This window comes from Brachycentrus maculatus, unplaced genomic scaffold (assembly GCF_059751285.1).
Source record: "Brachycentrus maculatus isolate JH-2025_06_01 unplaced genomic scaffold, ASM5975128v1 h1tg000748l, whole genome shotgun sequence".
In the NCBI taxonomy this organism is placed as follows: domain Eukaryota; kingdom Metazoa; phylum Arthropoda; class Insecta; order Trichoptera; family Brachycentridae; genus Brachycentrus; species Brachycentrus maculatus.
Window position 1 is genome coordinate 649467 of NW_028281479.1, and position 27122 is coordinate 676588.

General features: G+C 31.1%; 1 protein-coding gene across 2 annotated transcripts in view; it reads right to left on the reverse strand.

Annotated features, from left to right (window-relative positions):
• The window catches only part of LOC148300348 (ras-like GTP-binding protein rhoA), a 198859-nt gene extending 173848 nt beyond the window's left edge, over positions 1-25011 (reverse strand). The window contains exons 1-2 of one of the 2 annotated variants that reach the window (XM_088274936.1): positions 24707-25011; positions 19393-19709 (exon numbers count right to left, since the gene is read on the reverse strand). In XM_088274936.1, the coding sequence (XP_088131062.1) occupies positions 19393-19533 (141 nt within the window). In that variant the 5' untranslated portion in view covers positions 19534-19709; positions 24707-25011. The remainder of the gene's footprint in view (positions 1-19392; positions 19710-24706) is intronic. The other variant, XM_088274935.1, reaches the window with a different exon arrangement.
• Between the last annotated feature and the right edge of the window lie 2111 nt (positions 25012-27122).

The window sequence follows — 27122 nt, forward strand, 5'->3', positions numbered from 1 at the left end:
TTTACTTGGGGTATTGCCAGTACCCCCTTCGGAACCCGCGGATTGTTTCGTTTTTACTCCGGACCGGAAAGGTTAAAGGATCTTTCAACGGTTAAGCGTGGTTTTTCAGCGCGTAGGTGTTGTAGGAATCTAGAACAAAACTGTTTAAAAACACCCGAGGAAGCCTCCTTTACTTAAATTAAATACTAACTCAACAAAGATTACGTTTATTGTTACGTGGATCTACATAAAGGATCCGTTTACACGTTAGAAAGAGATTTTATTAAGACAGTTAGTTTTAATACCAAAGCGTTTCCATTCGTGAAAATAATTATCCACCTGCAGCTAGTATTATATAATTACATATAAACATATAGACGTACAGTTATGTTATTTAACGTTTCTAAACAAGGTTAACTTAAATTTTGCTTAAAATTACACAAAATAATTTCAAACGATAATCTTTATTCTTAATGTTTTAAGCGTGTTCAGGTCCTTTTTTATAAATTATAATAAGTTAAAGAAGGGGGACCCTGAAGCTCAGGAGTGATCACCGTGCCTTCATATAAGTTACGATCAAGATAAAACTGCGTTAATACGTTGTGCAGTGGCCTATGCACCATTGGGTGGGGATAACGGTTAGAGAAGACAAAGATGTATATGAATGTCTTGTTTTTTGCAAGGTTTACGATCTTCTTTCACATGCATACATATATTTATATAAATATATATGTATTACATTTACCATATTTTAATCTCATTATAAACTTCTTCATATGTCGCTCACTCCTTTGAAAAACGTCATAAATCAAAAATCATCAATTTTCAGTTGTGCATGTTTTCAGAATGCCCAGAAAATGTACTATATCCCAGCAAAAGCGGCATATTTATAACTTCATATTTACCCTCTACAGGACAGAAAGTGTTGATTTTGCATTTTGAAGAAAAGGTATTGTTTAATTATTTTTTGAATTTACTTAATATTTTTCAAATGGAGAAAAAACATTCAGGTTTTACCTAAAAAGATCTGTTGCACAGTAAAAAGTTCAATTAGTGGCTTGATATTTATTTTGAATACATTTTATTTTATTTTTAAACTTCGAAAACGATCGTGAAAAATCAAGTTTCTTGATATATGACGTTGTTGAAAGGAATGAGGATGTGTCGAAATATCCACGAAATCTATATCTAAGTAACTGCTTAGTACATTAAATCTAGCATTTGTGAATTAAAATTACCATAAACTAAAAATATTCGTTTAATTTCGGGGCGTTTCTTGCTATCGGGATAGCACTGTCAATAACAGTGACGTGTTCCGGTGTATCGGGACGAACGGCAGCCCTTAATACATTTCACAACGAACCTCGCGAAGGGATGACTTCCTAACTATAACGTGTTAAGGGTTTTATTTATTAACTAATATGTAATTATTATACTTTTTTTCAATTCACTCAATTTAAATTCAGTTTGTATAAAAAAATATGTACAGGGTGTAGTAAGAATAAACAAAAATCCACTTAATGATCTATCTTCTTTTTCTTCTTCTTCTTTATCAGCCCTCTGATCTGCACTGCTGGATACGCCTCTTCCCCTTCTTTCCATTTCCTCCGGTCGGTTGCATTTCTCTTTGTCAGAGCCATAGTCTCTAGTGCATATCGCTCACTCCTTTCAACAACGTCATATATCAAAAAACTAGATTTTTCAGGAGATTGTTTTTAATGTTCAAAAATATAATGAAATGTATTAAAAATAAATATCAAGTCACTTTTTGAACTTTTTACTGTACAACAGATGTTTTTAGGTAAAACCTGAAGTTTTTTTCTCCATTTGAAAAATATTTTTATTAAGGGTATTTAAAAAAAAATAATTAAATAATACCTTTTATTCAAAATGCAAAACAACACTTTCTGCCCTGTAGCGGGTAAATATTAAGTTAAATATATGCCCTTTTTGCTGGGATATAGTACATTTTCTGGGCATTCCGAAAACATGAACAATTAAAATTTGACGATTTTTGATATATGACGTTGTTGAAAGGAGTGAGCTATATGTGTTGACTGACAGTATTCATGATTCGTACACTTTTCTTTTTAAACAGGTTAGAATCTCCTTATTTTGCAGAATCTGTTTGAGCTTGCCAAAAGCCGCCTAGCTCAGTCCTTTTCTTCTTGGCAGCTCCGCCGTTTGGTTCTCCTTGCTCAGTTTTATCTTCTGTCATTATAAACAGGGTTTATAGATCTTCTATAATGATCTTTAACCCTTACTGTTCCAATGTCGAATCTCATTCGACATCGATTTTTTCCTCCCCATGTCGTATGTTATTCGACATTTTTTCATCAAAAGTATTATTTATTTAAATTCCAAGCTTACATTATTGTCACTCGTATCTATTACAACAGTATGTGGAGCAGAGGAGAATATATTTTTTCCCAATTGGAATGTAACTGTCTACCTAGATTTTTTTTATACTGGGGGACCGGAAAGGGTTAAACCTTGTTTATAATAAGCAAGGAAAATAAAAATGCAATATCCATCTAAAAACAAACTCTAGCGAACTATCTAAGCATAAAAATGTCCTGGTGACCTAAGGGTTAGATTCTATGAATGCGGTTGTAAGTTGCACCGCCCCACACTGCACGCCCGTGTTGTGTGCATTACACTGCACTTGTCAGTTGGCGGATATGTTGGAAAGTTTATTCGGAAACTGGAATGGATACTCAATGAAGCGGCAAAACGATTTCTCGATTCAACGTTTCCATTTAGACGCCACGTGTCAAGAATTTGTTCGTTTCTTTTGAAAATACAAAAATGGTCAAAAAGTATACGAACGAAACCGTAAAGTGACCGCGTATGTACAATAATAATACATCAATGACGAATGTAATAATACAATAATGTAAAAAAACATGTATTACGAATGTAATAAAACAATAATATAAAAAAGACATCAATTACGAATGTTATAATACCATTATGTAAAAAAACATTTATTACGAATGTGATAATACAATATTGTAAAAAAAAACATCAATTACGAATGTAATAATACAATAATGTATACATACATCAATTACGAATGTAATAATACAATAATGTAAACATACATCAATTACGAATGTTATAATACAATAATGTAAAAATACATCGATTGCGAATGTAATAATATAATAATGTAAAAATACAACAATAACGAATGTAATAGTACAATAATGTAAATATACATCAATTACGAGTGTAATAATACAATAATGTAAAAATACATCAATTACGAATGTTATAATACAATAATGTAAAAATACATCGATTGCGAATGTAATAATATAATAATGTAAAAATACAACAATAACGAATGTAATAGTACAATAATGTAAATATACATCAATTACGAGTGTAATAATACAATAATGTAAAAATACATCAATTACGAATGTGTAGCAAAACGATGTATAAAGATGTTCGAATGGTGAAATAAGGAAGGAATGCAAAGCTGACATAAGCATTATCGATAAAATTAACAAAAGGTGCGTTAGGATTGTTTGGAATGAATGAGAGAGGAAATAACGGTAAAATAAATTTGTGAGGCGAATGTAGTTAGATAAAGGAGCAGAGGAAGAGCGATAAAAACTTGGAACGATCAGGTATGTCGAAAACTTGAAAGCGGTCAAGTAGAATGGTCAGCACGCTTGGAAGTCTGATCGCCTTTCCTTCATGTGATAACGATTAAGATGACACTGCGTTTATATGATGCAGTTCCCTATGCACCATCGGGTGCTGATAAGGGGTTTGAAGAAAGTGTATAAAATCAATCACTATCATTCTCCAACTTCAAAATATATATTTGAATGTTTCACTTCACATTATGCCAACTCAAGAAGGCGTTCTTTCCAGTTCATTTTCCAATCAAAGTACGCCATTGTCTTGTATTAGCACTTGTTTCACTGATAAAACGTGCCAAAGTCGAAATATACAACTTGGAAGAAAGGCGATGGTTAATATATGGACGTTTGAAAGCGCAAAGGACCTAAGTGTTAAATTGACAATTTCATTAATTGATTCGGCATATAAGGTGTCATATCACTAAAATGTAAGCAATATTCATAGAAAAAAATCACAGTATTTTGAATGTGTCTAAATACTTGTTCTCAAATAAAGTTTTTTTTCCACTTTGGGGTTATTTTTTTTTAACATCTCACCGCGTATGGTACTGCACGCACGATTTTGAGTGGCAATTTCACTGAAACGAGAGCATGATTCATTGGTGATGTCAACACCCTTTTTAGATGTATGAAAGATCCGAACCCCGGATTATTTTAACATACTGGGAGACGCCTGAAAACATGATGATTTAAATTTTATGCACCTTACATTTTGACAACTTATTTTACACATTTTGAGTATCTAAATAGTTGTTCACAAATCTGGGCTCTTTCCACGTCGAAGCTATTTTCAACTTTTTTTTTGACATCTCAACGTAGACCACACCACTCAAATTTTCTCATGGCACAGTACAAATGAGTTCACAACAGGCATCTATGCTGAGTTGAGAAAGCTTTTATTTAGCAGAGACCATTTTATTTGGATGTATGCAATACCCGAACCCCGGATTATTTTTACTATAGGGCCTTTGGTCTAAATACACAGACTTATATTTTTCTATAGTAAAATAACAATTAGTCCGCCTCCGTGGTGTAATGGTCAGCGTGTTTAGCTACCGTGCTGGAGGTCCCGGGTTCAATTCCCAGGGGGGGAGGTGAAAATAAAGATTAGTGATTTAACACTGTAATATTTATTTAATATTACCCTGGACTGGTTCCTGAAGCGCAAGAGTGATCACCTTGCCGTCATGTAAGTAATGATCAAGATAACACTGCGTCAATCTGATGCAGTGCCCTACGCACCATTAGGTGCGGATAAGGGTTATAAAAAAAGAAAATAAAAAATAACAAGTATGTAATTTTATCCACATTAATTTTATTTGACCAGCAACCGGGTTTCGTCGTAACTGACATTATCAGACTGGTGTAACTAGACAGACAAACGTAACCGACATCATCCACCAAGAAATATCAGTACAAATCTTTAAAAAAAAAAAATCTTTATCTATGTATACGAGATGTCAAAAAAAAACATATTTAGGCTAACAATTTAAACGACACATATTCGCACTTGTTCCCGTTTCACTCTCCAGCGCGACACGAACATTATATTGATGGGAACATTTCGCGTTCATAAAATTGAGTGTCTGACGTTAACCCCTCTAGTTCGGAGTATCAGTCAACTGTTATCAACCCTTTCCGCTCAATATTTTCTCAACCTGAGAATTTCCATATTAGAATGGCGGTAGGTACTTCTTCTCTTTTCAGCTGTGGACTTGCCGCTTTTTCTGGAATACTGAATACCCTCTTTGGCAACGGGCTTGCTCCCTTTTACGGAAGAACGAATATCTCCTTTCTGGTTGCCTTTTTGCGTTTTGGTATCGACCTCTTTAAAACGTTCATGGTTTACGTTTGTTTTGCCTTTGTAGTGCAGTGAATAAAACGTTTAGTTGCCATGAAATAAGCCATATAAAAAAACGCGCTAAGAATGTCAGAAATCAAGGAACTAACCACCTCTCGTGAGATTTCTTGATGAACTCTCATGAGAGGTGGTAACACATATCGCTAACTCCTTTCAAGAACGTCATAAATCAAAAATCGACAATTTTTAGTTGTGCATGTTTTCGGATTGCCCAGAAAATGTACTATATTTTAGCAAAAGCGGCATATTTTTAACTTAATATTTACCCACTACAGGGCAGAAAATGTTGTTTTTGCATTTTGAAGAAAGGGTATTGTTTAATTATTTTTTTAAATATACAAATATTTTTCAAATGGAGAAAAGTCTTCAGGTTTTACCTTAAAAGATCTGTTGCACAGTTAAAAATTCAATAACTGGCTTTATATTTATTTTTAATACATTGTGCTATATTTTTAAACATTAAAAACGTTCTCCTGAAAAATCTTGTTTTTTGATTTATGACGTTCTTGAAAGGAGTGAGCGATATGATAAAAATAGTGAATGACAATGGTACCATAAACCAAGCTAGGACACAAAATGCCGAACTATCCTCTAATTGAACTGAAGGCTTGTTGACGATAGTCAACAGTCCGGCTGCTCCTGAGGAAATGTTCTCATCATTTAAATTCGTACAGATACATAGGTAAGTAACAATATCTCCATGTAAATCTCGTGTTCAAAAACCTACTCACAAATTTATAATACATTTATTCTCAAATTACTGTTACAATTTTAAAAAATACTTTTATAATAGTAGATAAAATACTTGTGTTGCTTGGAAAAAATAAAGAAACGACATTATAAGTTTCCCTTAAAATTAATGTTGATTTTTCTCGTCGCTCCTTGTTTCGGCAGAGCAGTTTATAAATTCATAAATTATAGAAATACAAAGGGCTTTTTTTTAAGGCGGAACGGCGTTCCGGCAGATTTTTTCATTGACATATGTTTTAAATTTTCAAAATCAATGAGACGACACAATGTTTGTGCCTAATTAAAAAAAAATATTTTTATCATTTGTTAAAATGATTAAATATTGTACTCTAATGAATATTTCAATGATTTATGCATATTAATTTTTTAAATTAAAAGCTTGATATGAAGTGAGTTGCGGAATCTTTTTTGTATAAAAAAAGCATTGAAAAATCAAATCTGAATTAAAATGAGATACGTCTACTCGTATATTCATTTGAAACAAAGTTATAAAACGTATAGTCAAAAAGTTGATGCTTCAAATGTTTACAAATTTTACAAAAAGTTTTTATTCATGTGTTTTTATGCAATTAATGAAACATGTTTGGATTGGGTTTATTTTCAGAAATTTTATTCACCGATTAATTGTTCTTTAAAACTACAACATCAGAAATACCATATAACGCATTATAATCATCAATATGAGGATTCAAAGACGGGTTATTATTTCAAATATATGATCACATTATCGACCTTACATAGAATCTCGTTTTCGTTTTCAATCTCCATTTTAATACAAATTGAAACCATCCGGCAAAGGCTTTTCCACCCTTGATGGCCATCCCTTAAATGGTACTTCCCCTTTCCCCACCCTTAAAAATGGGACAATATTGGCCATTGAAGACAATAGTTAAACCTGAGGTGGGTAATTTATCGCCTACTTTTATTGCGGAACATAGAGAATATACGATTACTACCCGCTCCATAGAAATTGAATTTTATCCTTAGAAATGCGGAAAATATTCTTTCAATATAATTGTGCCCGATCGCAGAGATACAGGTTTTTGACTTCAAATTAAACATTTTACAAACCAAATTGAACGCCTTATAAATCGAATTGGATATTTTACAAAACAAATTGGACGTTTTATTTTATTTTATAACAAAAGGTCTCCACTTAAAAATGGACGTTTTAAATCTCAAATTGAATGTTATCGAATTGGAATATTTCAAAACAAATTGGACATTATATATTGTATTTTATAAAAAAATGTTCAACAGATCAAAAAAATTCAAAGTATGATTTAAAGTACTTAGTACTGAAAATCTTGTTTGAAAACTAGAGTACACATCGCAGGCACAGACTATGACAGCGCGCCGCTCAGGCTTGCCAACTTGACGACTAACGCACTTGCTAGTCTTAAGTATAAAAAATGTAGGCAGGTATTCAAACCGACTGTTTAAATAATACTAACAGGAAAATATTTTTATTAATTTTTTTTTTTTATAAAATACTCGTACGATATAACGTTCAATTTGTTTCGCTAAATGTACAGTTTGATTTGTAAGCCGTTCCATTTGTAGTGAAATATTGTAAAAGTTTTTTCAAATTTCAAATAAAAAAAAATTGAGAGCGTTTATTTTTAACAAACTTAAAAATTATAACATGGAGTTGGCAAAAGAAGGATGAATGTCAAATAAATGCAATTGAAATCGCGATCCCTCAGACAAATGTGCGGCAAAGCGATGGATGATGACGATTATGATGATGGTGTTCTAATGGTGAAACAAGGAAAGAATGCAAAGGTGAGATAAGCATTATCGATAAAATTGAGAAAGGCGTGTTGAGATGGTTTGGGCATGTGGAACGAATGGGCGAGGAAAGTACGGTAAAACAAATTCATAAAAATACAAACACACATTTATATGTGAAAAAATTAAGGGAAAAGTATGAGGATATTTACCAACGAATATTGAAATTTTAAATGATGAAAAAAAACGGATACTGCGTTTATATGATTCAGTGCCCTTAGCACCACTAGGGTGTTGATAAGGATTTGTTGTTGTTGTATTTTGAAGTGACTTTGAAATATACTTGAGTGGGTTTACTCTTGATGTTTAAAGTTGGTTTATTTTATGAGTGAAAATTCTTGGCAAAAACACAGAAATTATTGGAAAGAATAATTAAACAGATTTTATTACTTTACAATACTGGTAATATTTTTTAGTTGGCTTTGTTTAAAATTCCGACAAGTCTAGAGTCTGATTTGATCCAGAGGATTGTAACAACCCTTGCGTATTTATGTTACAATAAACGTCTGTGCTGCCATAAATAAATTCCTAGCCCAAGGACTAAGGGTAGGTACCGCTCGTATTTCCTCCAGGGCCGAATCCGTTATACGACATAAAGGCTACAGGATTACGAGTTTAATAAGATTTCCTTGATAAAGAAAGCAGTCCTCTTGTGCGAGTCCTTACAGTTTATTTCCGGCAAAAAAGTTTCCGTGGGCAGTTCCGCACAAACGCCTCGAGTAATTATTAAACGAGATGTTTCGTACGCAAAGGGGTTTGCCGAATTCAAAGGCTTTTTCTAAAATGATTTATTATGTATTCATTTACGGGTATATATATATATATATATATATATATATATATATATATATATATATATATATATATATATAAATATGTATATATATATATATATTTATATATATTTATATAATATATATATATATATATATATATATATATATATATATATATATATATATATATATATATATATATATATATAAATATGTATATATATATATATATTTATATATATTTATATAAATATATATATATATATATATATATATATATATATATATATATATATATATATATATATATATATATATATATATATATATATATATATATATATATATATATATATATATATATATATATATATAAATATGTATATATATATATATTTATATATATTTATATAAATATATATATATATATATATATATATATATATATATATATATATATATATATATATATATATATATATATATATATATATATATATATATATATATATATATATATATATATATATATATATATATATATATATATATATTTATATATATATATTTATATATATATATATATATATATATATATATATATATATATATATATATATATATATATATATATATATATATATATATATATATATATATATATATATATAAATATATATATATATATATATATATATATATATATATATATATATATATATTTATTTATATTTTTTAAATTTTTTTTCAAAGTAACAATATGATCAGTGTTTGTCAGATATTAAAATAAACCATTATTTTAATTCGCTAAAATCTGTACAGTAAAAATGGCATGATACAAAAAGATAATTTAAAAAAAAACTTCATACAGCAAAACAACGTATGACAGATGTTCGAATAGTAAAATAGTGCAAAACTGAGATATGCATTATGTATAAAAAAAATTAAAAAGGTGTGTTGAGATGGTTGGACAAGTAGAAAGATCGATAAAACTTATTTATTGGTAGCTGAGAAAAGGAGCAAAGGAAACCGAGGAAAACTTGGCATGATTAGGTGTGTCGAGTAATTGAAAGCAGTCGAGTCGTTAATCGAAATAATTGACAGGTATGTATGAAGAGATGCATGAATGTGGAAGAGGCCAAGAGTGTTTGCAAAGACAGAGTGGTATGGAATTCTATTCTCTCTGCCTACCCTTGTAGGGAAGCAGCGTGATTGTTAGTTTGTTAGAAATTTTGTATCATAGTCAATGCTATAAGCAACATATTTTCTTCAATAAAAAAATATTTAAAACAACCAACATGTGTTATATTGTGCTGGACGATGTATAGCACAGATTTGTGTGGCGTTATTTTATTTCTGGTTACCTCTGCGAAGAAGCGGCGTAAAGGTCAGTTATTTAGTTAGTTTGCAAAATTATTACAGGTAAAATACATTATCGCCAATATTTCTCCATCACTAACTTTCAATGCAATATTTCAGAATTTTCTCTGCGCAAAATTAAGGATATCACGTACTCGCGGGGTGGGTAAATAAATAAATAAATTCCGTTTGAGTAAATAAATAATGATAAATAATATAAAGTAAGCAGACCCGGCACGGAAGGGATGAAGAACCAAACGCCCGAAAAATGGGAACGGTCCAGGGCCGCATGAGGCAGCGCTGGCGCTGGATGGGCGCCGTACGGGAAACTCCGATACGCCGCGATGTCTCAATAAACATTTGTAGAAATGTTTTCTGAGGGAAAACGAAGGTAAAAAGGGATTTTCCCGGCAGAGTGAATCTTGGGAAGGGCCCTTTGTATGGGAACATTTGAAGAAATAAGGAAAAAACAAGTATTTCTATTGCCTCTTGCAAAGCCAGTCTTTCAGTTTAGTCCCGAGGGTCTTATTCGATCCGCACTTTATACAGGGTCGGCCAAGTCGGACTGAATTATGTAACGTACACAGAATGTTCGTGATATAAATCATTTAATACAATTTTTGTTGTTTTTTATACAAAAACAATTGCTATCACAGTACTCAAATTTTCGAATTTCCTAGATGTATTGATCAATCTCATGACACAGTACATATAAGTTCAATACAGCCACCTATGTTGGAATTAAAAACAGCTTATATTCGACAGAGACCCTATATATAAAGAAGTTTCAAAAATAGTTCGAAGTTCCGAGATATATGATCAAATTCATGACACAGTACATATGAGTTCACAGCAGCTATCTGTGTTGGATTGAAATGTATGCAAGAGCCAACTCCAGATTATTTTTATATTTCATACAGGAAAACGCCTGATTTGTTTCGTATTTTTTCATCTATGTTGAGATGTCAAAAATATGAAAACGACTCCTTAATGAAGAAAACGCAGATTTGTGAACTAGTATTTGGACACAATCAAATGTTGTCAATCTAGTATTTTGACGGTATCTTGACGTTTGTATGTACTATACGAATTTGAGTAGTGTGGTTGTCAATAATGGGTAGAATTGGTGAATGTTACACGTGTGTAAAGTGATCACTTAAACCAGCTTATGAAGGTCGTCAGCCCCGTAAATGCCCAGACTTCCATATTCTTCTTCATCTTTGATGAGATGTCAAAAAATAATACCATACGTAAGATGGTGGAAGATGATCACTAATAACTCGCTAGTAATTTCATATTATTTTTGACATCTCATCAAAGATGAAGAAGAATATGGAAGTCTAGGCATTTACGGGGCTGACGACCGTCATAGACTGGTTTAAGTGATCATTTTACACACGTGTAACACCACACTACTCTAATTCTTGGAAGTTCTGTATATTTGAACCAATTTAGAAAGCTTGTTCTTGAATCACTAGAACTTCACTAGAGACATCTATTGGTGAGATGTAAAGAAGCTTTTTTTCAAGCAGAAACTCTTATATTAGTATGTGAGGTCCGAATCCTGGATTATTATAACATACATGAGAAACGCCAGAAAATATTATTTTCATTTGTATTATTTCAGCTTATAATTTGACCAGTTAATTTATTTACAACATTTTGACTTTGGTTTATTAAATATAAATAAGTATTTCTAGGTCGCTCTAAGTAAGTGGTTTTGAGAAGATACAAATCTTGAATGCGCTTACCAGACGTTGAGTAGAGTTGTTGTCATCAATTTGTCATTAATAAACCCATATCCCGTACAACAGTGAATTTCTTTCTCGATGACAAATGTTTCAGGACGAAAAAGCCTCCTGAAAAACTGCGTCAGTACAAGCGTTTCAATAATCACAATATTTCTTTCAGCGAACGGGAAAGTAGCCCGACTTTTGGAAGGATAACGTTTTTCTCTGATAGAAAAAGTGTTACAATTTGGCGAGATAAATCTCCCAGATCGTGATATAAGGCTATATTAAGGGGAACGCAATATGGCGTCCCGTTGTTACACTGACGTTTCGTTCCTTGCTGGGAAATATAATATATAATTCACTTATCTTTTGGGCGTGAATAAATCATACTATATTAATCCTTTGCTTATACCTTATACCAACACTTTATGTTATTTCTTGAAATTCAACCAAAGATACGCTCATTTTACCAGGATGAATTTTAAATAAACCTTCAATATCACCATTATCAGAATATTTCTTTATGTTACTAACTTCCTATGATGCCGCTTCTCAGCAGAGAGAATACACGCTATTATTGAAACTTAATTTACATCATATGTCATATATTGTTGAGATGAAAAGAAGCTTTTTCATTGAGCAGAAACTCTTTTATTAGTATGTGAGATCCGAATTCCGGATTATAATCACATACATGAGAAACGCCAGAAAATATCATTTTCATTTTTATTATTTTAGCTTATAATTTGACCAGTTAATTTATATTCAATATTTTGAGTGCGTCCAAATACTTGTAATAAAAGGGTTTCTGCTCAATAAAAAAGCTTCTTTTCATCTCAACAATAGATGTCTCTAGTGAAGATCTAATGATTTAAGAATATGTCATATACATATATTTACATTTTCTTAAATTACGCAAAACATTTCATTATAAATTCTTTCACACTCTGTTCATTATTCATACATTCAGGCATATCATCATTCATTTTTAAACCCTTATTCATAATACTTTTTTTATAAGTGAAATATTTGCGTTTTTATTATTTACACAAAAATTTCAATTTCATACTATTTCCGTGAGCCTAAGTGGCTCATAATTAGAAATAGGTATCAAATTGTTGAGACTCTGACTTAGTCTGCGACACTAGCCATCGGACAACAACCCCGACAACTGAAATTCAGTCTTATTTTATTAATTTTTTTTTTGTAAATATTTTGTATATATATAATATTTATATATATATATATATATATATATATATATATATATATATATATATATATATATATATTCTTCTTCTCCGTCTTAATCCTCATTGCTGAGGGCTGTGACCCTTGCAGAAGCAATGACTCTTCTCCAGTTATCCTTTGACTGCGCTGCACGTAGCGCTCCAACCACTGAGGTGCCTGCTGCTGCCTTAATTTGATCGGTCCATCGTGTGGGGATCTTCCTCTCCCTCTCTTTCCCTCCAGGCTACTGATCACAACTAGTCGTTCCAGGCTATCCTCGTTGCCGCGTGCAACGTGTCCAAAGAACTAGAGAATCCATGAAGAATATTTATATATATATATATATATATATATATATATATATATATATATATATATATATATATATATATATATATATATATATATATATATATATATATATATATATATATATATATATATATATATATATATATATATATATATATATATATATATATATATATATATATATATATATATATATATATATATATATATATATATATATATATATATATATATATATATATATATAAATATATATATATATATATATATATATATATATATATATATATATATATATATATATATATATATATACAGTGGGTGGCCAAATTATTAGGGACACTTGTCCTTTTTTGTAATTTTCAAGTTCAAATGAATTTTATGATCAAATAAATTTGTTCTAATTAAAAAACATTATTTATTTTTGTTGCTTGTATCATAATTATTGTTTTTGAGACGTGGCAATGCTGCAAAATATCAAAGAAGTAAGTTTTTTTCTCACTTTAGTGTTAATTAGTGAAAAATGGTGTTTGTGTGAGCTCAGTTAATATTTTTTTAAACCATTTTCCTGTATGTTTTTTGAGTCCAAGACTATAAAAAATTAAGTATTGTTTAATAATTTATTAGTTTTGCTGATTTTATAAGTAAATTTCAATTAATTTCTAATTAAAATTCAATTTAGTTTGAATTGAACCTTAATATTCTAAATTTAAGTATGGGTAAGTCTTTAGACATATCTCCAAGAAAATGTAGGGAAGTACCAACCTAACTACTTCATTCCACATATTTCTAAAGATAGATAGCAGCACTCACAGGTATTTCGAAGTCTGGAGTCAACCGGATAAAAAGAAAAATTCATAAAAACCCACCTCTAGAAGCAGCCCGCGTCTGAAAAAGTGGCAGAAAAACGATCACCACTCCGCGTGGTCACCGTAAAATCAGGGACATCTATTTCCAAAATCGTAAAACGTGTGTTGATTGTCCACTACGTTGATAAACGATGTAGGAATCAACGCCTCCAAAATGACAGTTTGGAGACGGTTAGTTGAAGTAAATCTAATTGGTCGACGTCAAACCAAAAAATTACGCCTGACTGAGGCCATGAAGAAAAAACGACTCTTATGGGCCAGAACACTCCGGAATATGACTGTTTCGGACTGGAATCGAGTATTTATGACTTATATTTGTATAATAAAATAAGAAGATAATAAAAAATACACATTTTTGCAATCATGGTAATACTTTATAGGTCTGCTTCTAAGACGAGTCAACATTTTAAATTTTGCTGGGAAAAACTTAATTCGTCCGACGGGGCCCAGGAGAAAAATTCCACCCGGACTGCCGGGTGAAGAGGGCTAAAAACACCCTGTTAGCATAATGTTGTGGTCCATGATCTCATTTAAGGGTATGGGACGCCTCCATATCATGGAAGGGACCATGAGACAAGACCAGTACCAGCGAGTACTGAAAAGTCGGCTCCAGCCGAAGCTAAGGAATGGTTCCCTGGTGATGAAGAGTATGTGTTTATGCATGAATAAGTACCGTGTCATAAAGCCAAGAGTGTTACCGCATTCCTGGCTGAAAAAAACGTCTGTTGAGTATGTGTTTTGCCTTGCCCGGGCCATTTGCTGGATATGAACCCCATTGAAAACATTTGGGGGCTAACGAAACGGGAAATTGCTAAAAAAAGTCATCACCACCAAGCGGTTACTGAAAGAAACTCTTATCAGAGTATGGCGTGGTAACCCTAATCTTCGGCACAATACAAAAATCTGCATAGAAAGCATGCCCCGACGTTTGGAAGGGTAATCGCAGCATAGGGTGTTATTACTAAATATTAAGGTTTTTTCTGAAATTTTTGAAAAATCGCTTTTTATGATAAAAATAAATTACTTTTATTAAATGTTTGATTACATTGTTTCTAAATTCTAAATAAAGCACCCCAACCAATAAAAAAATAATTAACAAACCTAATTATTTGCTAATTAAATTCATTTGATCATGAAAATTACAGGAAATTCGAAGTGTCCCTAATAATTTGGCCACCCACTGTATATATATATATATATATATATATATATATATATATATATATATATATATATATATATATATATATATATATATATATATATATATATATATATATATATATATATATATATATATATATATATATATTATATATTGAGTTCTCCTTTTCTACATTCTGATATAACTATTTTCTTACGCACTTTTTTAAATTTATTTTAATTTCCTTCATAAGCTAATAATACCTACTCGTAATACTGTAGAGCAGTAATCGTTGTATTAATAAAAACAAAATTTATTCAACATTCTCAAATTATTTTGCATTTTGTGATACGTTTTGAGATCTTCAGTCCAACACTTAACGGTTGTATTTTTATCAGCCAGTATACTTGGTATTTTCACGTATATTTTCAGGTTTTCAGTTCCACTCTCTAGCATCAAAGAGGAATAAAAAATAGAATAAAACACAATTTTCGGGAGATGTTTGTATTATTTCAGCTGTTCGTTCCGCAGAAAGGCTCTTACGCAGTTTGATTTAATGCTTAATGGAAAAACGGTGTGAACCAAATTTTGTAATGGTGACACTTTAATTGCTAGCTTTAAATATGACACCCTTCCTAAAAGGTATGCAGTAAAAAATATCAAATTGAAACATTAAAAAAAAATACATTTTGAAATCTCAACACAGATGAAGAATATGGAAGTGTGGGTTTTTACAGGGCTTATGACCTGTCATAGGCTGGTTAAGTGATCACTTTACACGCGTGCAACATTCAAAATTCTAGTCACGATTGACAACCACACTACTCAAATTTTTAACTCAACTGCTAGATATATTAATCAATCTCATGACACAGTACACAACAGCCATCTATGTTGTATTAAGAAAAGCTTTTATTTAACGGGAATCCTTTTATCTGCATGCAAGATACCAACACCGGACTATTTTTACGTACTGGGGAACGCCTGAAAACATAATTTTAATTTTTTATGTGGTTTATATTTAAGCGTGTTTAGCTACCGTGCTGGATGTCCCGAGTTCGACTCTTAGGGGGGGCTTAAATAAATATCAGTCATTTTAGTATCGAATATTTTTTTAATATTACCCTCGACTGGCGCAGGAGTGATCATCTTGCATTCATGTATGTAGCTAGCAAGATAACACTGCGTCAATACGATGCAGTGGCCTATGCACCATTGGGTGCGAATAGGGATTAGAAGAAGAAGAATTCAACTTATTTTGTAATACTAGTATATATGAATAATACTCGTATATCGTAGTCATACAGGAGAAAGTGACCAAGTGCATTTTTTTACAAAAACGTGATCATTGATTATTTGATATTTTACTAGCTTTATATTGCCCTAAAAAAAATCCAAAAGAATTTCATACTTGGAAGTATAATATATTGACTTGTTAAAAATTACTAATTGCATTGATGTTTATTTTCTTGCCAAGCAAAAGTGACTTAAATGGCCCTCCTGAACATTTTACGTTCTGTCAGTTGGTCACTTTCTCCTGTACGACAACAATATATGAATGATTTATGTATTAATTTTAAATCAAACACAGATCAAACACTATCAAACGAATTTTCGTTTGATAATGCCCTAACAAGGCGAAACAATTGTCACAATATAATTTTTTTTGTGTTTTTGTTACTAAAATAAAACTTAGTAGACTCAAAAAATCTGTGTTTGATTTAAAATTAATACATAAATTAAAATGGAGTTTGATACAGGAAATTGATACAAGAAAGTAGACTAAAAAAGTCAGTGTTTGATTAAACATTTAATACATAAATTAAAATGGAGTTCTACAAATTAAACGCCAAATCAATAAATATATGAATGACTCGATAAACTGTTCTGTCAAATTTCCAAATAAAATAGAATACACATAAAAAAATTAATAAAATATTGGTCATATTTTATCTGAAGGCTGGAGTTTTTTTATTCATTTGCGACGCGGAAAATCAATACTTGACCACGTAATATTTTTCATCTCCTTCATCCAACCATCACCCTGTAATGTTTGTTTTCTTGACTTCATTCGTTTATTGAATAATATTTACGAGTGCGATATTGTATTTATGACTCCGCTACAAAACTTTATTGAGATATACGGGAGTTATGAGCAGAGATATTGGATTTCATGATGGTATTGTGTGTCTTAAAATAAAACTTGCAATATCACATCGTGCAAACTTTTTTCCTAATCTTTAAACATAACTTGCGTTCAATCAAAGCTAATTCTAAGAAATTAAATGAGGACTTAAACAGCATATCAAAGTGGCTGAAAATTAACAAACTTGAACTTAACGTTGGAAAAACTAAATACATGGAATTAGGAAAAAGAAAGCCAAACCCAAGGATGATTGTACAATATATTTAGATAATGAAACTATTGAAAAAGTAACAGAAATATTTGGGTGTAATATTGGATTAAAAATTAACCTTAATGCAAATTTTGAACATGTTTGTAAAAAAAAAATCTAAAAAAAAAAATTTCTTTGTAGATTAAGGAGTAAGTTGGATAAAGATACTGCAGAACTCATTTATATAACAATCATTGTTCCACATATAGATTACTGCTCAACAATATTTTTTTTAAATTGATGTTTTACTTAGTAAATACCACTATGGTATTTACCAAGTAAAACATTGATTAAAAATGGATAGATTCTACCGCAAAGTGGCTGCCGAATCAATTAATGAAAATGTTATTTTTAGTAAATGAAAGAAATTTAAATAAATTAGAAATTATACAAAATAAAGCGATGAGAATAGTTCTTAAGAAAAAAAGATAAAATAATATACAAATAAAATAATATACTAAACTGGTTTTCTTTAAAAAGATACTTTAATTTAATATGCTGATCATTATACATAATTTTTTTTAACGATAAATTACCAAAATATTTCAAGGATAAAATAGTTTTAAACGAAAATTGTCATGAACATATTTCTAGAAATAATGATAAAATAAGACTGCCATTGTTGAAAAAAACCGGGTCGCAAAATTGTTTAATGTATAAGGGTTTGAAAATATATGATGAGATGCCTGAATGTATGAAGAATGAAAAGAGTCTGAAAGAATTTAAAAATAAATGTTTTGTTTACTCTAAGGAGAAATAAATAAAAATATGGATGATGTAAATTAAAAGTAAATAAAAGTTTATATTAGTTGTAATATTAGCTAACTTAAGAAATTAAAAAAATAATTCAAATTAAAACAGGCCAGACAATTAAAATGGATTTTAAACAACAAAATTAAATGTGAATCGAATGAGTAAAGAGAGAACATGAAGGGAAGGTCATTGGTAATAGAAGCAGAGGAAGACTAGAGGTAGTTCAAATACTTGGGCGTAGTCGGGTCAAGAGTCGGAATAATCGGCGAGTAGGTGTGATAAGATGCACGAACGTGGAAGAGAAGAACATTGTTTGCATGGACAGTGGTGTTCCGTTCTATTCTCTCTGCGTACTTTTGTGGAAAGCAGCGTGACGGTTAGTCACCTGTTAAGTGCTTTAACTTTCTCTTTAGAAGTATTTTTCTTCTTATTATTTACAAAAATACTTAAATTTCATACTTTGTATTTCTGTGAGCCTAAGCGACTCACTATTGAAAATAGGTATCTAATTGTGGTAGATTGAGTTCAAACCCAGAAACTCTGACTTAAGAGTCCGCGACACTAACGACAGGACCACAACCTTACAACAAATTTATAAGTTTTTAAATGAATCAATTATATTTTATTGAAATTTAATTAGTTTTTAATTGAAATAATATATGGGTGAATCTGAAACAGTCGTTTGACAACACCTTCTACTGCGTTTTGTATGGGGAAACATCAGTGTGTACAAAATTTTGTGTGAAAATAAAAAGACTATATATAAAATTAAAATAGACTTACATCATTGAAGTTATCCGAGATGAATCTCTGCACTAGCGACGTCTTCCCGCTGTGTGAATCCCCCACCAACACTACCTTCACCTCCATCTCCTCCTGATCTCTGCTCCCCGCGTCCGCCGCCTTGTTCTTGGTGGACCACATGACCCACGACCTGCCACTACCACTCCACCGCTCTACCACTCTGCCACTCTACCACTGCCGCTCCTCAGCACGGAGCCATGCCACCGAACGACACCACCACACTCTCAACTTGACCGCAATCACCACTGATTGAAGTTTAACGATTTTTTTCAATTTGAAAGACGTCTATGGCTGTCCTGAAACAAACCAAAAAAAAAAATTACATAAAATAAAAGTCAAAGTTTTTTTATAGATTCGGCGTTTAATTTGTAGAACTCGATTTTAATTTATGTATTAAATGTTTAATCAAACACTGATGTTTTAGTTTACTTTGATGTATTTTATTCTTTAAAAAAAACACATCAAATTCAATTTTGTAGCCATTGTTTCGCCCAGTTATAGCATGTTCGTTTGAAAATGCCATAACTAGGCGAAAAAATTCTCACAAAATTAAATTTTATGTGTTTTTAAAAAAATACAACTTAGTATACTCAAAAAATAAGTTTTTGATTTAACATTTAATACATAAAAGTAAAGTCATTAGATATATATGGATGCCCTTGTATTTATATAGTAGGTGACTTGTCATAGACTGGTTACGTATTACTTTCTACAAGTGTAACATTGTAACATTTACTATTGTACCCATTATTGACCATCACACTCATCAATTTTTTAGAACTCATACATATAAATATATATATATATATATATATATATATATATATATATATATATATATATATATATATATATATATATATATATATATGTATATATATATATATATATATATATATATATATATATATTCATATATATATATGTATATATATATATGTGTATATATATATATATATATATATATATATATATATATATATATATATATATATATATGTATATATATATATATATATATATATATATATATATATATATATATATATATATATATATATATATATATGTAATAAAACTTAAGTAACTTAGTACCTATATAAAACAGTTCTACCACCAGATGAACAGTCGCACTGAACAAAACAAAAGACATCAGATAGAAAAAAATATAATATTCTGAACTGTCAGAATCAGATAGATAGATAGAAAAATATTATAAAGATAAATTAAAAATAAACTTTAATTACAAAGCAACACATTGTTTATTTTATTATTATACACCCACTTTACGAAGAAAAATATTACCACGTTATATTTATATATATATATATATATATATATATATATATATATATATATATATATATATATATATATATATAAATATATATATTTACGTATATATTATATGTGTACCTATAGTCTGATGCAGACGATGGTTCAGTAATTGCATCCCATTGAGGGTGTAAGGAGGATCCGTGGCGACTGGCGGCAGACTAGACATCGTCTGAAGAGGATTGTATAGAAGGCAAATTTAATAATATCCCTTAAACAATGTATATAAACAAGCTGTTGCATAGAAACATTCAATTTACCGCTTTGATGTTTCTTTACCATATTCTACCATAATGGAAATAAAGTCTAACACTCGCCTTATCATTCATCGTACACTTTGTGTAATAACACTATTAAAAAAACACTACTTCATGACTTCCACCATCAGGTCAAACGGGGTGTAAACGGAATTGTTACGGTCTGACGTTTATACGAAAATAAAATTTTGAACGAGAGAAAGAAGACAAATGAATCACAATGGGAATATTTTTAAAAGTGGACTTGTAGTTAAATGTGTTTGATAAGTTAAGTCTTTATTAATGGTTTTAGTTATCTCGTTTTTTTCTAGATTATCTAAACAAATACCAGTTTTATTTACAATTTGATTTATTAAAATTATGGTCTTCAGATATAAGGTGATTAGAAAATTCAATTATTGAAGCACCTTAGATGTTCTTTAATTCTGATGTAGAATTAACGCGATGTTTCCCCAAAGTTGCTAAACAATGCTTTTAATATACGAAATAAAATATAACATAAAATAAAATATTGTCTGCCTCAGTAGTCTAGTGGCTAGAGTATTCGTCACTTGGTGGTTATATCTATGCATTTTAAATTTAATTTTCCCTTGTAAATACCACTATTTGTCCGCCTCCGTAGTGCAATAGTCAGCGCGCTCGGCTACCGTTCTGGAGGTCCCAGGTTCGATTCCAAGAGGTGGGTCTAATAAATATAAGTGATATTTTCTCTGTTATTCAATATTACCCTGGACTGGTACCTGAAGCGAAGGGCTGATCACCTTTCCTTCGTGTGTTAACGATCAAGATAACACTGCGTTTATATGATGCAGTGTCCTTTGCACCATTGGGGTGCGGATAAGGGTTCGAATGAAAAAAAATAGTGAAATACCACTATTTCTTAAAATCTATCGTGACACGTATTTCGATACATTCCGCATCATTTCCTAACACCGCATTAGATTTTAAGAAATAGTGATATTTACCAAGTAAAAGTGAAATGAAAAATGATTGGGTAAGATTGGCGCAATATATTTTTTAATCATTCCCTAAGGAACACCGTGTATAATACTTAAGTATGTTTGTTGTACAGAATGTGTACATACTCCTCATAACGAGAAGAACCACTTCAACTAGAATTGCATTGCGTAAGCCGGGAATAACAAATTTGCATTATGTGGGGGATGTACAGTAAAGCTTCGATATAACGGACTAATTGGAGGAAGGACTGTCCGTTAAAACCAAAAAGTCCGTCATATAAAAATAGTTAAAAAATATAACAAGATTTACACGGTATTTAGGTATAAATAAACAGTACAAAACACAAAAACAAATCTATTGTCTTCGGAATCGTCATGAAGTGACGTTGCTGTTTGATATCGACGCGCTTGCTTTCGGTAATCCTGTTTTGAAAAAGGAATCAAGTTTTGCTTGCACTTTTGAAGTTTGCTGTTTTTTTTTATATTTAACTTTTTTAAATTACAAAAATGCGTTGTATAGTTGAAGTTCGTTATCTGATTGAAAGTCACTAATTGTTATTAGATCGTCGATGTGTGATCTTACCACTGATAACATCATTTTTCGGACACAGATAATGAAATTCAACTATTCGTATAGTGTAGTTGAATTTCATTATCTGACGAATAGTCAATAAATGTTATTTGATCGTCGAGATGTGATCTTACCGCTGTTAACTTCACTTTTGGTAGTGTCGTAGTTGCTTCGGCTAGGTGCAGTCTACGGATCAGGACGGCATTTTGTCTCAAAAACTAGTGCTTGATTATCATGACTTGATTATCACTATGGCGTGATTATCATGACCGCTAAAAATTGTTTACGTGCGGCGACACTTGAATTTAAGCATGCATAATTTTATCAGGAATTTTAATTCTGTTTTTATTTAGCCCGAAGAATTCCGTTTAATAGAGGTCCGTTATATCGACGTTTTACTGTACAACAATCCGGCAACGAATTTGAATGAAGCTTTGTAAGCTTACCGTAATTTGAGTGCATGAGCGTGCTTAGAGGTTTCAACATACGAGTACGTAGGTAAAAGATTTAACTTTAGAACAGAATACACCGTTTCCCAACTTACGACTACTCAAACTTAAATCTCGACTCCCAACGAGCGGCCCTCGTTAAGGATGTGAATAATTCACAAAATTATAAGCTCAAGATTTTGCAATTCTGATTTGTTAAACCCTAATTTGTTTAAAAGATGTAGAAAATGTAATAAAGTGATATGGATTGTGGTCTCACTGCTATGCGGATGATACTCAAATTTATTTTAATTCACAATATTTTGTGTCCAAATACTTGTTTCCAAATACTTTTTTCCAAGTGTGAGTTTTCTCGACATGGGAGCCATTTCAACACTTTTTGACATCTCAACACACAATAGATGAAGAAGAATATGTAAGGCTGGGTATTTTTACAGGGCTTATGACGTATCATAGGGAGGTTAAGTGATCACTTTACACACGTGTTACATTTACCATTCATATGTCTTCATATATAAATCAATATTTAATATGGCTCCAGAGTATCTTTTATATAAAAGAGCTGTGTTTTCCAGAGGAATTGGTTTATCGACATATTACGCTTCGGTTACCATCAACGACTGCTCATGGTAATGTGATCTTACCAACCAGCTAAATTTGTAGCGTGCCTTTGCTGTCGCGAGACCGATGGCGTAAAATGCTGTTCAAACAATATTTAGAAATTGTGAAAATGAGATGATTTAAAAAAAATAAAACGAAAACAAATTTATTTGCTGAATCATTTCCACTACCCCATTTTTTCAAAATTAAATTGGAGATAAGCACCTTTGTGGTAGTATTCTACGAAATTGCGGAATAAAAATTATCCCATAATATTGATAAATTAATTGATATTTAATTGCAAGTTCGTACCATCAAAATTAATTCATTGAAACAATTGCAAATCTCTTTTCAAATTTTATCGTTAAAACCTGACGTGATATTCAAAAGCTTTCTAGAATGTTTTCTTAAAAGCATAGCTTGTATAAGTCGATGGAGTTAAGGACCTCACGGAAATATGACATTTTATTAGCTATTCAAAGCGACAGGAAGCTATAAGCTGCACATATTTGCATCTTATTCAGCTCTAAGATGCGCGTATTTGCACATGATGTACTTTAATCTGAAGTCATATGATTCTTCGATGTTGACTAATCTATTATACAACAAACATCTTTAAAATCACTCTGCTATCGAAAGCTCTTTTATATTCGGTCATATATATGTTCACATTTCTTAAAAAAGTATTGTTTTAATCTTGTTAATGTCGATAATTTATTTTACACCTGTGATATATTTATTTTGTTCAAGAAGCTTAATACTTAAGGATTTGTAAAATAAAACAACTTTGTTTTAACCACTTTTTATTGGTACATTTAGGAGTTTTTTTTTAATCATATTTTCATATGGTGTACGGAGTACGTGGAAGTTTTTGGTAAGTGAAAGGAAATTAACTATGAGTATTTCAATGTTTTAGAATTAAGTACATAAACCTTGATGATGACCAGGTTCTTGTCGAAACCGGTTGGGTAAAGTGTACCAATAAAAAGAGGTTAAAACAAAGTTGTTTTATTTTATAAAGTTTATAAAATGTGCCACAAAGTATCTGCGAAAAACATTCAAAAAATTTAAAGATTTGAATTACGAGTATAATCTAGTACAATTACAAATAATTAATATTACCTGATTTATAAGTGAACCTTTTAATTGTGTTATCCAATTCACTATGGCACAATTATCACACAACTTAAAAATATATTTTGATAACTGTGATACTCCGAAATTTCAGGTTACAATCATGAAAAACGCATTAAACCAATTTTACAAACATGTGTTTGTAAGGAAACTAAATAGTGACATCAAATGTTTTAATTATATTTGATTATTTTTAATAAACTAAGAAGAAAAATAATAAGAAAACACAAATTTTGTTTTAAATACAAATTCCTACAAATAAACACTTTAACTTCTTGCTCACTTTTGATAACAGTCGTGTAGTTATTAGTTTATTATTATTAATAAACTAAAAAGAAAAATACAAAGAAAACACATGATTTGTGTTAAACACAAATTTCCAAAAATAGTCACAATTACATCTTGCACAAGTTTGATAACAGTCGTGTAGTTTATTATTATAAATAAACTAATAAGAAAAACGCAAAGAAAACACACGATTTGTGTTAAACACAAATTCGTACAAATACACACACTCGCTCACTTTATAATAACAGTCGTGATTAGTAATAACACAAAAATAGTTTTAAAATTTAGCTGATTTTTTTATTACTTTCACACACAGACTAGTGTTCCTGTATAATTTAAAGCTGCACTTCTCGCGACGATAGGGGAAAGAATGAGGCAGATAGTCGTGGTATGGTATGGGGGAATGGCGCTAAAGTGACGGCATGCACAAAGTGAGGATAAAAAGTGAAGGTAGGAGGTACTCCGGGGTGAATGTATGAATGGAGGTGGCGAACAAGTGTGTTCTGAGAAGCAGCAAGGGACCGAGGCAAGTCCCGTCTTGCGTTCTGTGGGGTATTTCGTAATAGACCCGCAGCGGGTGGTCGGAATGAATGACAATTTTTAATTAATATTATATTTCGATCATGTATATAATGATCGAAATTTTTAATTAATATTATATTTCGATTTTGTCCGCCTCCGTAGTGTAATGGTCAGCACGCTCGGCTACCGTTCTGGAGGTCCCGGGTTCGATTCCCAAGGGGGGTAAAATAAATATAAGTGATTTTTTCACTGTCATATTTATTCAATATTACCCTGGACTGGTACCTGAAGCGGAAGGCTGATCACCTTTCCTTCATGTGTAAACCATCAAGATAACACGCGTTTATATGACGCAGTACCCTATGCACCATTGGGGTGCGGATAAGGGTTTTATTATTTTTTTATTATATAAAACCTATTGCTAACATCACGCCGTTTCTCAAGGGGAAGTATTTTAAAGGCGTTCACTCTGCTTTTATCTTTTTGTAATTTTTCACCTTCTTTATTTTGCCAATTCCATGTTTAATTTCCTTGGCCATTTTCGTAATATACTAACGTATTTTTCGTAAAATACTAACTGAAGGGCGTTTCGATATATGATTCAATGCTTATTCTTGGACAAAACGATAATAAAAGTTAACTTTGGACACAGCGTCCCATTGCCTGGTATTTTTTTTGCATCTAGTACATCTAGCTTGGGTCCGTTAGGCAGCTTGTGCACTACACGGAATTCGCCGTCCAGCAGTCCGGTTTTGAAAAATAAAAGCGACTACGACAGTTTAGCGTGATCAAATTGCACCGTAATCACGCACAGATTGAGCACACCGATCCGAAGAAAGAAAGACAAAAGCACAAGCCACTCCAAGCCAATCATCGTTTGATCACGCTAACTGAGGTGCTGGACGGTAAAATTCCGTGTGGTGCACAAACGCCCTTAAGGTCGCATAGCCATCGAACGCAGTTTTAACACATTAAAAAATATAAAGTAACGAAGACAGTTAATTATTACGTGATTTTTTTTAAATATACGATTGAAAATTCAAAAGTAGTTTTTATTTTTTATTTTAAATAAAAATCTGAAAAGAGTTTCGTTTTTTTTAAGAGCGAGCAACCATAACCGGAATTTAGAGCAGTGTCAGCCAATCAGCTAGGACAGTATAGGTGGTATTTTACGAAAATAGCTGTATATAAATTATCCTATTTTCTAAATTAACTTTATAATGAATTACTATTACGTCATATCTTTGCGCGTATACATATTTTTTTGGGTACTTATGCCGATTTTACTATAATACACAATATTGCATTTCCGTCTTTCTCCTGCTCCCAGTACGAAATACTTAGAATAGGGTTCACTCCACAGGAACAACAGTGATCAAAGTTTGCATGCCAATCAATCTTGCAGGTAGATCGATAGTGACGTCACAAGTGTCGTTGTAGTAGTCAGGTCAAGAACATATATTACTAACTATAGTTATACTAACGTATGTATACATACGTTGAATTTGAACAAATAGTTAGTAGTGTTAGTACATAATATATATACCATATAGTTAACGCATCCGTTTCTTGCAACAACACTCAACAAAATACT